This window comes from Sturnira hondurensis, unplaced genomic scaffold, assembly GCF_014824575.4.
Source record: "Sturnira hondurensis isolate 20B ecotype Veracruz unplaced genomic scaffold, ASM1482457v3 Scaffold0021632, whole genome shotgun sequence".
In the NCBI taxonomy this organism is placed as follows: Eukaryota; Metazoa; Chordata; class Mammalia; order Chiroptera; family Phyllostomidae; genus Sturnira; species Sturnira hondurensis.
In genome coordinates, this window is record NW_028094263.1 from 1,722,315 (window position 1) to 1,736,803 (window position 14,489).

Consider the following 14,489-nt stretch of genomic DNA (forward strand, 5'->3'; position numbering starts at 1 on the left):
CCCAACCCCACGCACTGGGGCCCTTCACCCCTCAGAGAGTGGGAGCACCAGGGTTGGGGGAGGGGTGATCAGACAGAGGAAGGAGCCACTGATGGGGGCAGCCCACAAACTAGAGGGGAGGTCTCAGGCTCCTTCCGTCTGAGGGAGGAGCACAAGTCCTGTGGGGTCAGGCAAAGCAAGACAGCGAAGGTGATCATGGGGTGGACTTCTGGGTCAAGGGGATTCCTGAGCAGAGCCTCTGACCTAAGTGGAATAACCCAGAAGCCATTTCCGGCCTCCCACTTGCCCTGCGTGTTCTTCATCAGCTTGAAGTGGGGGAGGGTAAGAGAGAGGGGGCTACAGGGTCACGCTGGCCAAAAGGTTCTCCTTCTTTCTGACCCAGAATTCAACTGCATGGGGATGGCAGAGACGAAGCTGAGGGGAATATACTCCAAATAAGTTCCACAGAGAGTGGCACCCCTCCCCTGGAAATGAAGTGAGCTCTCCATTTTTGGACCAGAGAGGCTGAAAGCCTGGCACTGTGAGAAGCTGAACTAGAGAGCTTGATGCCTGAAGGAAGCTTGGGGCCAACTCCTTTCTCCTTTCTGGGCTGGCCAGACCCGTCCCCCAGGATGCCAAGTACCCTACAGCCAGCAAGGGTACCTTACAGTACCCAGGATGGGGCTGAGTACCTTACAGCCAGCAAGCTGTAGGGTTGGCAAGAGCTGCGAATGCAGCCAATCTGATGGGGGAAGCAAAGCCCTGCATTCGGGGAGCTTCCAACCTGGTGAAAAACAAGCTCTGCCTTGCAAAGCCCCAGCCTGAAGTGGGAAGTGGCGGTGGACACACATCAGCCCCCACACGTACACATACACAGAGGATTTGGCAAAAGAAATGATCTGAACATCAGAGAAGGTATGTAACTGGTCCAAGGTCACACAGTAAGCAGTAGCAGAGCAGTGCTTTTCCCACCACCCTGTGATCCCAGGCCCCCCTCCTGCCCTCCGGTTGGGGCAGGGCAATAGAGGGTTCAGCGGGGACATCTGAGGGGAGAGGCTCTGGGTCCCTGTGAGGAGAAGGAATCCATGGCCATTCTGGACACGATGAGATGTTCCAGAGAGGGCCAGGATAGGATCTCTTGCTAGGACTCAGGAAAAGAAGGAGGCAAGCCTTCCAGGAATGAAGAAAAAAGTCATAATAAAATCATCTGGTTTCTGTGGCCATTCAGTCTCCCTCCCCAACTGCTCACAGGGGATATAGTCCCAGGAAACAGGAGCTGGAGGTCGAGGAAAGGGACTGGAACAAGAAGAGAAGGGGTGGGAAGAGAGCTAGAGACAGAGGAGAGAGACCCACTGCTCCCCCTGCCCACACACGCTCATGCGGAGGGAGGCTGGTCTGTGCATTTCTGGGTGGTTTCAGCCTGTCTCTGCACATGTCTAAGCTCCTGTGTATCTCCTTCTTGGTCCATCCCTCTGTGTTGGGCTTCTCTCTGTGAGCATACAACCTGTGTGTGTATTTCTTTCATATGGTCCCATATGTGACCACGGGAAGGCTTCATGAACACATGCTCACCCATGTCTCTGTGTGTGGTCATGCCCACTCCATAGATGTCAGCGTGCATCTGCCTGCCTGTGTGTGCATTTACCGTGTCCCTGCGCCTGATCCCTGCATCTATCACCTGCCTCCATGCATTTGCCTGGGGCCTTTGTACTTTGAGGTTTGGGGTGGAAGGGTCTTTAATCCCTCCCTTAATCAGTGTGGGCTGGCCAGGATGGGGGAAGGAGAGGCCTGAAGAGGGGGCCACTTTTCCCTCTCTCAGTTTTGTCATCGCGGGAGGGGAGAGACAGCAGTCGCCCAAGGACTCGCTGACAGAATCTTTCCCTGGCTCCCCCGGGTCCAACAGCCATGCATGCGACTCAGAGGGGCCAGGACTGGAGCCGGGGAGACCAGAGCTGAAGGAACCCGGCTTCTCCACCTCTCCTTGGAATGGGAGAAGCAAGGAGAGTGATAGGAGGGAAGACAGAAACAGAAATACTTTGGGGTTGGTGACCTTTTCTTTCCCACCGTAATTGTTAAAACATTACTCACCTCCTGGAACAGGTAAAGGGAGACCCCAGTCCCCTGAAAACCAGCTACTTTGGGGACTGGGTTCAGAGGGTCTCTGCAGGGGCCTGATGCCCATCTCTATGCCCATACCCATATGAGGCTCTGTCTTCTAGCTTCTACCTGGAGTTCCCTCTCAGCATCATCAGTCACCCCCTTCACCGCCTCCCAGGTCACAAGAGCCCTGGCAAGGAAAGGGTTACCCCAGGAGAGCTGGTGGCTAGCAACGCCTGCAGGACACTTTTCTGAAGAAGAGGCTTCAGTGGCCCTGGGGACAGAAAGCTGAGAGGAGATTTGCCACCAGGATAATGGCAAGAGTTGAGATTAGACACCAGGCAGAACTAGAAAGCACCAGATCCGGGGAGGGGAGAGAGCGGGTGTATCACCGCCTCCGTGAGAGCAGGAAGTCAGTGTCTTCGTCTTCTGGCCTTTCCCCTCCTGACCCACATCCCTTACCAGTTTCGGGGTTAGTCCTTGATCTCCGAGAGGCCCCGTCTACACAGGCCTCAGCTACCCGGATAACATTCCATTGACTCTGGATACAATCCCAGAGGCAAGTTCAGGCATCCAAGCTCCAGTGAGGTTTGGAGCTGAGTAATCAGCTGCTAGGGCTGTGCAGGCATTTTGTGGGAAACAACCAGCTCCCCACCCCCACTGTGCACAGAGGATTGGGGGGTGGGGGAGGGGCGGTCTGTCACTCAGTGTCTTCCCAGCCCCCTCCCACCACCACAATCTCCCTCTTCCCACCTGCAAGTAATTTGGCCAATGGGAAGGCAGTTAAGACTGCAGTGTGGAATCCCTCTAGATCTGTGTGCGTTTGGTCAGAGGGGCTACCTCCTTTCCCCCCCAGACCCCGGGTGCCCTTTCCTCTTCGCAGCAGCAAATTACTTGTAATTATCTCACATTGAAAGCCTTCAGGAGCTGCTCCCAAAATTGCTTTAATTGAATTAATTGAATCTCATTTTGTTGGGGGAGAGAATGGGGGGCATGTCTTAAAATAGCATAGGGGGAGAGGGAAGGGAAGCCCGGAGTCAGCTTTCCTGCGGCTGAGACCCCAAGAATGTGCCCTGGTCTCCCCCTGTTTCCATTTTCCGGTCTCAGATGACTCTCCATGCCCAGTGCCTTCAAGGCCTTGCCTGGGGCCTGCTCCCAAATGGTGGGGACCAGGGATGTGTGGAGTTCTCCAGCCTCCAACCTCCTCCCTCCTCCCTCCCCTCGGGAGGCAGACAGGCCAGAGGGGAAAGGCGAATCCATGGCAGTGGCAGTATGGACTCACACTGCGACCCCTCCTCCCTGATAATCACACAGCAGCTATAAATGGCATCTATTTAAGTGCTTACTGTATTCCAGGCACACAGCGTTACAGTACTATCTCATTTAATCATCACAGATGCACTGTGAAGCAGGTCCCACTAGTCGTCCCATCTTAGGGGGAGAGAAATGAGGCTCAGGAGGTGAAATCACTTGGCAAAAGTCACACCGTAGGCTGGGACTCTTTGGAGGCCAAAGCCCCCATTCTTAACCACTCTCGTTCTCCCTCCCTTATTGCCCCAATTGTCCCAGAGGGGTGTCCTCCTGGGAAGAAACCAAAGGCTCCTCTTCTACAGCTCACATGGCTTGAGGGAAGGGGAATGCAGCTCTGGCTCCACCGGGGCTCCAGTCCCATCATCACCCAGGAGCTCAAGGAAACTGAACCAGCTCCCAGGCAGAAAAGGAATCGCATTCCCCCTGGAAGCAGCGGATGGATGGGGTAGAAAAGGGGGAGATGCTGTCAGCTCAGCTGGCCTCTGGCTAGGAGAGCAATTACACTCCTGCTACTTAACTTTACAACCTGGGCTGTTGTTTTAACCATGCGACTCGTGTTGGGCTGTCCAATTAATCTCGCCTTTGGAGGCTTTCCGAGATGGGGTGGTAGATCTTATCACGGGTCTGTGGAAAGAGGAGGAGTGTGCAACCTGGAGTGGGAGGGAACAGCAGCCCTGCGGGCCTGTGGCCTCACAGAAGACCCAGAGGAGGGTTCTGGGGCCGGGGCCACTGACAGCCAGTAGAGAGAGGGTAGCCAGGGGTGGGGGAAGGCCTTGGTGGGGAGGAAGAGGAAGGGGAAGGGGAGGAGGTTTCTCCTCTTGGCTCCCGCACTCTTCGCGGCTCCCGGATCTTGGCTTTGGCTGGCCCCGTGCCACCTGCCCTCCCCAGGAGAACCCTCCATGTGTGTTTACAGAAGTGGGGGTGGCCGCTGACCCAGAACAGGGTCTTGGAGGGACTAATCGCAGGCCCTCTCCTGAGCTGGCAGGGGCGGGGGAGGCTTCCACTGAATTGCATACTCCCTTACTCTCCACACAACGCCAATCTGGCCCTTTCTGTGCCAGCCGGGTTGGCTCAGGGGCCTGAGTGGTCTATCCAGACAGGGTGGGCCAGGAGTGCCTGGGAACAGGTTTAAGCAGTAAGAGGAAAGCTGGCTTTGGAGCTTTTTACCTGGACTTGGAGGCCCCTCCCCTAAACCCTCCAGTCAAGCTGGGTTGGATTCCCTGAATTATAGTCTGCCTCTGTCCTCAGCCCCCCTGTGACTGGGCACTGTGTGAGCAGTAGGGTGGGGGGCCCTAAGGCCTACTTGGAATCCCTTAAGTCTGCCCGCACTGCCCTCTCTACTTCCCTGAGTCTGGCACCACACAGTGGCTCACCACTCGTCTGGCTCCTGTTAGCCTGCAGGGTCTGCCTAAGTCACCTTGGTATCTGGAGAGCTAACAGAGCAGAGGCTCTATAAATGTTTGCTGGACAGAGAAGTCTAGTTCCTTCCAGGGCTTTCTTCTCCTCTGCCTCATCCTACCCCTTCCCCTAGGTGGGCTGGGGCCTTTCCTTCCTCAAGAAACACACTTCTCTCAGGGGCGGACCGGGCTGGCTCAGTGGGCACATCCTCTCCCAAGGTGAGCAGGCACCCTCCCTGGGCTATAGGTGGGGCGCCGGAGGCCCTGTGGTGCCCCACTCCTTCCAGAACTGGACCAGGAGAGACTTTGCTGGTGAGGGCCATTCAGACTTCAGTCGTTGCCAGCATTAGCATCTTCTGGTTTCACACTAGAGCACTTTGAAAATACGGGCATTGTTAAAACATTCTAGAGCTAGAACCACAGAGCTAGTTAGTGGGTAAGGCACAACTCTAGGCTCTAGCGCCTGTAGTTCAGGGCTGGAAGAGTCAGATGGCGGAGAAGGGGCATGAGCGGCCAGCCCCAGAAATCAGGAAACAAACACACCTCCGAGCCAGGGCCCAGGTTTTTGTACAAACTTTAATCTCTGGAAGCTCACAGCATGAGGGATGGTAAGAGCTTGGGGATGCTAATCAGATTGGTTAAATATGGGAGTATTTCATTTAGAGAGACACAACCGTAAAAAGCCAAATTGTTGGGCTCGCCCCACTTATTTGGGGTGTCTCTACTTACACTCATCTAGAGAGCCTAGTTGTCTCCTTTTTGCCCAAAATGTACCCTACTGTGTTTCCCAAGAGTATGTATATGTGGGTTGTTATGTATTGGGGGGATTAATAAATAGCCATTGAATTATAAGTATAATTGGATCCATTGCCTACTCAAAATGGTAGATGGGAAAAAGAGGGCTTTTTAAAGAAGAGAATATAAATTACTCATAGGTCTACAAACTCCACATTTTCAGCATTCCCCTCCCTCACAGGAGGGTAAGTAGGTGTATCAGTTATGGGGTGGACTGACCTCCAGGAAAAATTGGTGGGTGGGGCCTGATGGTGGTCCATTTGAAGACTGGATACATACTTCACTTCTGTTCTTGCCTCGCAAATGGGTTGGGCAAGGCCCAAGGCACACAGAGGAAAAACATTCAGTGTTTCTTGCTGGTTTGGGCCCCAGGCTATGATGGAACTGTTATCCTTTGGAGGAAGGGGTGGCAAGACCAGGGGTCCTGGCAACAGCCTAAACTCCAGCCAATGACTCTCTCCAGAGCCTTCGACCAGCTGGAGGGAAGGTGTACCATCCATGGTAGTGGTGGGGGGCAGCAGCTAACAACACAGTTTTGTATTAGGCTGTCTGGGTTATGGGGCAAAGGGGACAGGGCTCCATACTACCCTTTTTCTCCCCATCATCCTGAGAAAACTCATCTGGAGCTGGTTTCCTCCAGGCCCAGAAGGGGTGCAGGTGGGCTGGGTCCTGGGCTTTGTAGGAGGGTTGGGGGACTGACCTACCCATGCCCAGGCTCACATCATCTGAGGTGGAACCAGAACGTCTGGGGAGTGATACTGATACCAGGCTCCAAAGCTGTTGCCATAGCCCCCAGTGGGCAGGGCCCCTGCCTTGGACAGATCCCAGAGGGATGGCAGGGGTGGGGAGCAGGGAGACAGGGAGGGGGGCCTACTAAGCAACTCCCCTTCCTGCCCCCCAGAGTTCTGCTTCAGGAGCTTCTTGTATTTGGAACGTTTGTTCTGAAACCAGATCTTTACCTTCGGAGAGAAAAGGGGAAAAAGAAAGGAAGATCAGGTGGAGCACGTGTGGAAGATGTGGCCAAAGTGAAGGAGCCCAGCAGTAGGAGCCAGCCCTGGGAGAAGAGAGGAAGTTAGGAGCCCTTGCTCAGGTCCCCCACAGCCCTGGAAGCCCCTGAGTTCCCGCCTCGGAGCTCTCCCAGTGTGGGTACCCTCCTCTACCTAAACCTACCCTCCACAACACCTCTCAAAAATGCATTCTCCCAACTTACTGAGGGCCAGCAATGAGCACACCCTGAAGAACTATGACAACCGGGCTGGAGGCCTCAGCTGTCATTCCCATCTGGGGGCCGGCCTCGGAGGGCGGCGGGGGCGGGGGGGGGGTGGGGAGCGGTTAGCATGCAGGAGGAGCGGGACTGGCCCCACCTGGGTCTGGGTGAGGCCGAGCTGTGCAGCCAACTGGGCCCTCTCAGGCAGCGCCAGGTACTGCGTGTGCTGGAAACGCTGGTTTAGGTGCTGCAGCTGCAGGCTCGAGTAGATGGTCCTAGGCTTGCGCAGCTTTTTGGTCGGGGCCTGCGGAAGCCGCTCCGAGGGCTCCGGGGATAGCGAGGGCTTCTCTGCATCTGGGGGACAGCATAGGATGGAAGGTGGTCGGGGCTTGCTATTTTATAGGCTCATCTGCATCTCATTTACATGCTGGCCTCGGATTAGCAAAAAGCGCCAAGACCAGGCCGACACTCTCTACCTTCTGCTCCAGGGCCGTTTCAAACCTCAAGTCCACTGTACTCTAGGTGGGAAAAGACACAGTTCTTGCCCTCAGGGAGCTCCCACTCCTATGGGCCCTGTGACCCTAGGAAGAAAGCTGCTAGGGCCAGAGCCCTAGGTGAAAAAAAAAAAAAAAGGCAACAAAAAGCGGCGGAAGGTCAAAGTTCAGCCGGGTGCGGTGGCGCCAGCTCGGGATGGGGCCGGACAGGGTGGGGTGGGGCCGAGAGGCTCAGTCGTGGGCTGGGCCGAGACCTGGAGCGGACGGGGGTGGGGGGGGGAGGGTGTTACAGCCAGAGGGAACACACAAGCAAGGCTTTTAGGCACGTAACAGCGTATGCGTGGCAGCCTCCCCACTGCCAGAAGAGGAGTGTGGGTCGGAGGGGCTCCACCTCGCTGGCCTTGAACGCCAGGATGAACACCCCTCCCAGGATCTGAGTGTCGAAAGTGCCCCCAGGGTTGGCCATGCCTCCCCTGCTGTAAGAAGGGGCCGCGCGCCTCCTGAGGAACGCACTGCAGGAAAAGTAACCATCTCTTCCCTCCCCCTTGGCCGGCTGGCTAGGAGTCGAGGATTTCAGGGACGCCCCGCCGAACTCACAAACGGGTTCTCGCCTGGTAAGGAAGGTGACCCAGTTACTGAGAGCGAGCAGCTGAAAGCAACGCAGGCCCTCCCGGCCACTCCCGGGGTGCGCGGTAGATCTGGTCACCTCCTGCCCTTGGGTTCAGCCTCCCAAGCAATCTCGGGCTGGCAGCTGACCGGCCGTAGAAGGAGGAGGGTGAGAGTTTCTCCACTTCCCATCCGGGCAGCCTCAACCTGTGCTGCTGCATGGGGACAAGGAGACCATTCCATGCAGACAGTAGGGCTGGGGTGGAGCAGATGCCTCTGAACTTCGGGCCATGTTTGTTGTATTCCATGCAGGTCTGCTGGCCATCCTAGCAAAAAGGGTGCTTGGCCCCAGTGCCCAGATAGCTGGGGTCCATCCTTGTCCCCCTAGGCCTTCATCCCTCTGGTTCATCCCACATGTCAGGTTCCCTGGCCCGCAGTGGTGGTGACCTCCCCCGCATCACTCACCCTCCTGGCAAGAGGCGCTTAGGGCTTCTCAAATCCACCCTCCTCGACCCCCACCTCAGCCAATTCCCAGAAAAACCCTGGGTTTCCGCTCCGCCCGCACCTGTCCAGCCTTCCCTGCTCCCACACTACTGCTCCAAGCCTTGGGCTGGCGGCTGAGCAACCACCCGAGTCTCTCTGTCTGTGTGGACCGGTCATTTCGAAGGGTGACGGACGCAGAGAGAGCCTGGGAGGCAGCCGGGGCTCCTGACTTTCACAGTTCTGAGCTCTAACTCTCCCAGCAGACCCCTGCCAAAGCCTTCACTGACAGCTGCCTTTTTCCACACTAGCTGCAGCAAGTCACAGGCAGGATCTGCCCTGCCCTCGGGTCCCCACTAGGAAACCGGACGGCCTCCCCGAAGGCGCTGGTCCCTGCCTGCTCAACAGGGTGATGGCCCATAGTTAGCTTACTTGGAACCAAACCTTCCCCTGAGGCGGGGGGTGAGGGTGGGGGGACATGGAGTAGGGGCAAAAGGAGGATCCCCAAGCCCTGTCTCACACCCCAACCATTCCATCTAAACAGAGAAAGCCAAAGCCACCAGTTTCAGTAGGAAAATGCAACAATCTAGTTTAAGGATGTATGTGGTTTTCGTAGCGTCCGGGAAATTCCATAAAGAAAAGGAACCCTCCACTCTCTCATCCCTAAACAAAGCAAAGGGAAGCAGGGAGTGTGGCGGGCACGGCTGAAAGCACCACCCCATTTCCACCAGTTACCTTAAGGACAGGGTTATCTTACTCCCCGCCCCTCCTCGCCCCACACTCACATGCAAACGTACCACGTCGGCATGCACCGGAAGGGTCCCAGGAACTGTCTGTAGAAATGAGATCAGGTGTAGAAGACTGTTCCTCCCCCAGCAACAGGCTCGGCAGCCTGGGAGGGGCAGCCCCAGTTCTGGCACAGGAGGCAGCTCTGCAGGGGCTCTGAGGAAGTTCCCTCAACGTCCTCTTTTCTGGCCTTATGTGGTGAAGAGTCCGTTTGCAAGGGCCCAGAGCCTGGAAAGCAGGCTGTCTCCTTTGCCCCTGCACACTTCTTCTTTGGGCCTCAGTGTGCTCACCTGGACATCAAGGAGGCTGAGCTCCCAAATGTCTAGGGTCACCCCTGACTCAGATGTGAATGAACTCCTGAGTCTCGGCCAAGTGACAGAAGGCAGGGAGATGTCTTGGTCCTGGACTGACCCCAGGGAAGTCACTCAGTGGATGTGCAACCTTGGAGGAAACTGCCAAAGACAACTTCAGGGGCCATTAGGTGGGGGCAGGGAGTGCAGGGGACCTGCGTTCTAAGCCGGAGCTAATACAGGTGGCATATGTGGAGTGCTGCGTGGGTTCTGCCCATGCAGGCCCAGAGCCAGGGGGACAGGCTTGCTCCCTGGCTTCTTGGGTGACCTCCAGTGGGCACTTTCTCAGGAGCTCAGTGTGGCCCCAGGCAGTGGGAACTGTGGCCTAACGTCCCCCAAAGTCAAGGGGCAGAGATGACAGGAATGGTTGGTGTCCACAATGCGATTGGCCCACAGGTGGCTACATCCTTAGAACAATAGATGATGAAGTCCTAGCCCCGGATTCTCTCAAGCCAGCTTCCAGTCGCAGCCACTTTGGACACTGTAGGGGTGGGATGAGGAGAGGGGAAGGGGGCCCCAGTAACCTCCGCCCCCCGCCCCCGTGTCTGCTGTCCTCCACCTGGGACCTGATTTCTAGTTTTCAGTCTCTGGCTTGAGCACTGTTTGCTGAGACAAAACGAAAGCAGCGGAGAGAGGCGCCACGGGGAAGGGATGAGCACGACGGAGAGAATCCTGGGGAAGGGGTAGGCACCCACATCCACATCTGGGTTCTTTCAGTTTTCCGTTACCCGTAGGGACACAACCCTGGTGCTCCAGGGGGTTGGATAGGGAGCCTTGCTGCCCGGCTTCACACAACCGAAAATCAAAACCAGGTCGGTCTCCAAACGAGACCTAGAGGAACTGGCCCCCGCCCCTCCCCCCTGTCTCCCGCCCCTCCCCCCTGTCTCCCGCCCCATCCATTTGCCCTCCCCCCACCCCCAGATCCCGTGGAATCTGAGTAAGGTCTGAATCCCGCTAGCTGTGCCCAACCAGGCGAGGGCGAAGTTTAGGGGCGCACAGGAGCATGAGTCCCCGAGGTGGGAAAAGCCGCGGTGGCCGTACGTACCTGCTTCCCGCTCCTGCTGAGAGGGCTGAGAGGGCTCCGTAGGTTGCTGGCAAGGTAGGTAAGCGTCTGAGGGCGTCGCCGGCCCGGTGTAGGGATAGGGCAGGAGGTGGCCGTATTGCCCAGAGTAGGGCAAATCGGAGGCGGCTGCGGTTGCGGGGGACAGGCCTAGAGGGTAGGGAGCCACTACAGATGGGACGGGGGCGATGTCCGGGAAGACGGCTTTGGAAGCGTCCCTGCCAAGGAGGGGGCACGGCAAAGAGGACATTGCGGCCGGGGCCGGGCAGGAGGACCTAGGCCATGGCCCGGCACGGCACGTAGTCCGCTCTCTCTGCCAACTCTCTCTTTTCCAAGCCTCGGGCGCTGGGGCCGAAAGATTCCCCCACCTAGCCTCCCCCACACTTAAGATCCCGGGGAGGGTGTCTCTCTGCGCCTTTTCCAGCGAAAAGCACGCCCGGGAAAGGGGTTCCGGGGGGTGCCCCCATGGCTTTCCCCCTCCCCCCTAAATCCATGGGGGCTCCCTCTTCTAGCTTTTGGGTATGGCTCCCGGGACCCGACGGGGGTGCCCCGCCCACTTAGGCGCCGGGGATTGGCCACCGCACGCAGTAACCTCACGGAGGCCTGCAGCCAGGGCCCGCCCCACCGGGGCAGCCCAAGGTAGGAAAGTGCAGAACTGGGAGATGCGGCGGGGGCGGGGCTCAAGCTCTCGGCCCAGCTCTCTCGGGGTCCTCTCCGAGAGGGGTGCTGGGGTTGCAGGGCGATTGGGGCAGTCTGGGAACTCCTCGGTCTTGATGGCAGAAACGGAGGGTGTTGGCGGGACTGTGATGCCCGAGGGGCAAGGGAAGCAGCTCAGTGGCGGAGCGCTGCGTCGGCGGGGGCGCAGGGAACCTGCAGCATGCTCTCCCACCCTCGGAATCTGACCCGCGGTTCCTACTCCGCCGTCACGAACCTGCAAGGGAGTAGAGACCAGACCGCCAGCGCCGGCAGCTTATTCAACGCGTCGGAATGCGTCGCTGCTGAGCGCCCGCAGTTTGTTGGTAAACAGACGCCGGGTCGGGGGAGGGACCGGCTGGCGCCCAGCCCGGCCCCGCACGCGCGCGGAGCGCACGCCCCCGCGGGGTGCCCGGGGCCGAGCCGGCCGCGACCGCAGCGACGGCGCCTCGCCTCTCCCCCACCCCAATCCTGGCTTCCGCTTCCGGCAGTGGCCTGTCACCGCAGCTCCTGCTGGCCCCCGAGGCCGCTGGAGGGATCCGCAGACTGGGCTTCTGCCCCTGTGACGTCCTGCCTTTCCTCTGGCCTTGCATCCGGCTGAAGCCGTTCACAAACTGGAACAAAGTCCGGGAGTGGGAGGCTAGTCCAGTTTGCTGGCTCCTCCGAGGGCGCAGGAAATACAGAAGGCCCGGCTCGGTGGCCGCGCAGGACCCGCCTCTAAACGTTAGTGCCCAAGACCTTGGTGGACAGCTGTCCACCTGTGCAAGCATCTATAACCACAAATACACAACTTCTTAGAGACTCCATCCAAATTCAACACGTGCACTCGCGTGTACCAATAAAACAGATGTCTGTTTCCCTTATGGATCTGCAAATACAGAGTATAGACTGTGATGTATACCCAAAGATGAATAGTAACATCACCGAATAAAACCACTGTATTTGTCTCTTGAACAGATGCAGGACTGTACGTGTTGACTTGCTGGTACATACACTTGAGAACACAGAAAGTCCAAGCATATAAACACATAGGCACATGCACCCACCCTGTCCACATGCACCTAAGCTACTTCACAGTAGAGGACAGACGGGTGCATCACCAAAGCCACGGGTCCTCACCGTACCTGCACACACGCCTCTCACTTGAGCATGTGACTCCAGCAGGCATATTCACATACACTCGTTCTCAGGGCTCAGAGTGAAGCCAGCAATCTTAGAACTGGGTAGGGGAGTACAGTGGTCAGAGAAAGAGGGACGCTTAGAAGAGTAAGGGAGGACACTGGGGGTGGCCAGGCTCAGATCTCCTTGGAGAGACAGAAAGAACAAAGGAGTGTTCCCAGGTGGTTGAACCCCTGGGTCACGTGTCCTTGGAGAGGGGCAGGGAAAGCAAGTCGGTTTCAGTCTGGACTCGCTGTTAGGATGGATAGAGAGGAGTTTTTCCAAGAAAACACATCTGTGGCTCCTGGATTTAAGGTGTCCACCCTGAAGTCTTGGAGCTTCAGAAAAAGAAGCCGTGTGGTAGCTCTTCCTGTGGGCAGCTGGGGAACCCACCCCCTTCCATCCAACAGGGTGTGCAAGGTTTGCTCAACTGAAAAATGCAATTTCCACACAGGACAACCTTTCCCCCTTTCTTAGCCAACTCTGCTGTTCTACCACCTCCTTATAATTGGGTCTATGAACTTACAAGGATTTATTCTTTCAAAGCTTTCTTTCTGCCACCATTATCGTCCTCTGGAGGGAGGAAGCCACACAGTGGTGCCTGAAGCTATGCGGGTTCCAAGGACAGCGGCTCAGGGTGCATCCAAGGAAGAGAATGCTCTTTGGAGTAGGGCTGGCTGGCAGGGAAGGCTTCACAAAGGAGGTGCCTTTGAGGTGGAACGGAAAGGGTGAATAGAAGCACGCTTCCTCCTGGGGCTATGAATCCGGGGTCTTTTCTTGCTGGACCCAGCAGGAAAGGGCAGGGTGGGTCTTCCAGCAGGCCTCTGTCCTGGGCCACCTCCAAAGCCAGGACACCCCTATTGAGAGCCTCTTTAAATTCTCAGGGGTCTTTACTGAACTTATGCAGGATCTTCACCCCCTACTCAGTAGTAGGGAACCCCCTGCAGCCCTTTTGAATTTATGAAACACTCAGGACTTCCAATCTTTGTATATCTTTATCAAAAAACCCTGTGAAGTCGGTACTGTTGTTATCCCTGGTTTTCAAATGAGGAAACCTCTCTCTCTCTCCAGCATCACCTCCCTTTTCAGGGCTCCCTCTTCCCAAATGCTGGAGGGTGCAGGGCTGGGGGTGGGGTGGGTACCTGATTGGGAAACCTCCTCAGGGAGGAGTCCCCTGTCTCAGGTGACACATCTCACCATCCTGGAGAAGGACCTGGGGTGGGGGTGGGAGGGGAGGTGGTCAGGAAAGGTGGAAGGGATAGAGCTGGGGACTAAGAAGGACTGTGAGTATGTGTTGGATCAGAGGGGAGAGAGGGCTGACCTGAGAGGCCCCTGAGAGGCCTGAGGCCTGGGTTCCCATTCCAGCTCAATCTCCAGTTTGCCGGCTGGGATAGGCTGGACCAATGGGTCATTTCTGAAACTCATTTTCTCCAAAAGGTATAAAAGGAAGGAGCTGCACTTAAGAACTCCAAGCTTTTGTCATTTGCTTTAGAATGAACTGCAAAAACAAAACAAAACAAAAAAATCCCCAAACATAATGAAACTGAGAAGAAGGGGGAGGGAGGAAAAACAAAACGAACTCTTTTTCATCACTACCACTGTCTCAGCCTCCAGCTTGTCACAAAGCCAGAGTGGCTCTCCCAGCTGTCTTCCGCAGGTCCTCTCTGGTAGCGAAAGAACCTGGCCTGGAGAACCCCAGCACTGAAGTGAGGGTTCCCAGGAGACGACGGCAGAGTCCTGAGAGGGGGACGCCGCGCTTCGGCGGTCTTGGGAGTCCCTCCGAGCGGCGACTGGACCTGAGAGGTCCGCGTGGTGCACGGCGGTTTGCGGGTTCTTCGCAGATAACCGGGCAAATACAATCCCCTTGGCAGATTGAGCACCCGCAGCGGTGGGATGTATGTTTTGCTCCAAGTCACCCCAAATGCGAATTCCCCCTTGAAGCGGGGAACTACATCCGAATCAGTGTCCCTTCCGGACACCCTGAGCACGTCGTGGGTGCTCAGGGTCCTCCTCACCGCCCCTGGGCGCCATACCGGCACCGCGCGGGCCGCACGCTCCTGAGCAAAGGCTCGGCGT

At 57.0% G+C, this 14,489-nt stretch overlaps 1 protein-coding gene across 3 annotated transcripts; it reads right to left on the minus strand.

Annotated features, from left to right (window-relative positions):
* Positions 1-5,555: 5,555 nt before the first annotated feature.
* On the minus strand, positions 5,556-11,041 carry DLX4 (distal-less homeobox 4). Of its 3 annotated transcripts, none has more exons than XM_037033525.1 (4): positions 10,548-11,041; positions 9,164-9,199; positions 6,944-7,140; positions 5,556-6,538 (listed from the first exon to the last, which is right to left on the minus strand). In XM_037033525.1, exons 1-4 carry the CDS (start codon positions 10,810-10,812, stop codon positions 6,296-6,298), a joined length of 741 nt encoding a protein of 246 aa, XP_036889420.1. In that variant the 5' UTR covers positions 10,813-11,041; the 3' UTR covers positions 5,556-6,295. The 3 variants fall into 3 exon arrangements, with proteins under 3 accessions (XP_036889420.1, XP_036889419.1, XP_036889421.1); XM_037033524.1 differs by having other exon boundaries at positions 9,152-9,199; XM_037033526.1 differs by lacking the exon at positions 9,164-9,199.
* Between the last annotated feature and the right edge of the window lie 3,448 nt (positions 11,042-14,489).

Coding starts and splice junctions, on each gene's coding strand:
- DLX4 (XM_037033524.1), bottom strand. CDS start 10,812: ATGTCCTCTTTGCCGTGCCCCCTCCTTGGCAGGGACGCTTCCAAAGCC. Junction 7,141..9,151: donor CCGACGTGGTACGTTTGCAT/GTGAGTGTGGGG, acceptor GCTGTCCCCCAG/ATGCAGAGAAGCCCTCGCTA. Junction 6,539..6,943: donor TCGGCCTCACCCAGACCCAG/GTGGGGCCAGTC, acceptor TTCTCTCCGAAG/GTAAAGATCTGGTTTCAGAA.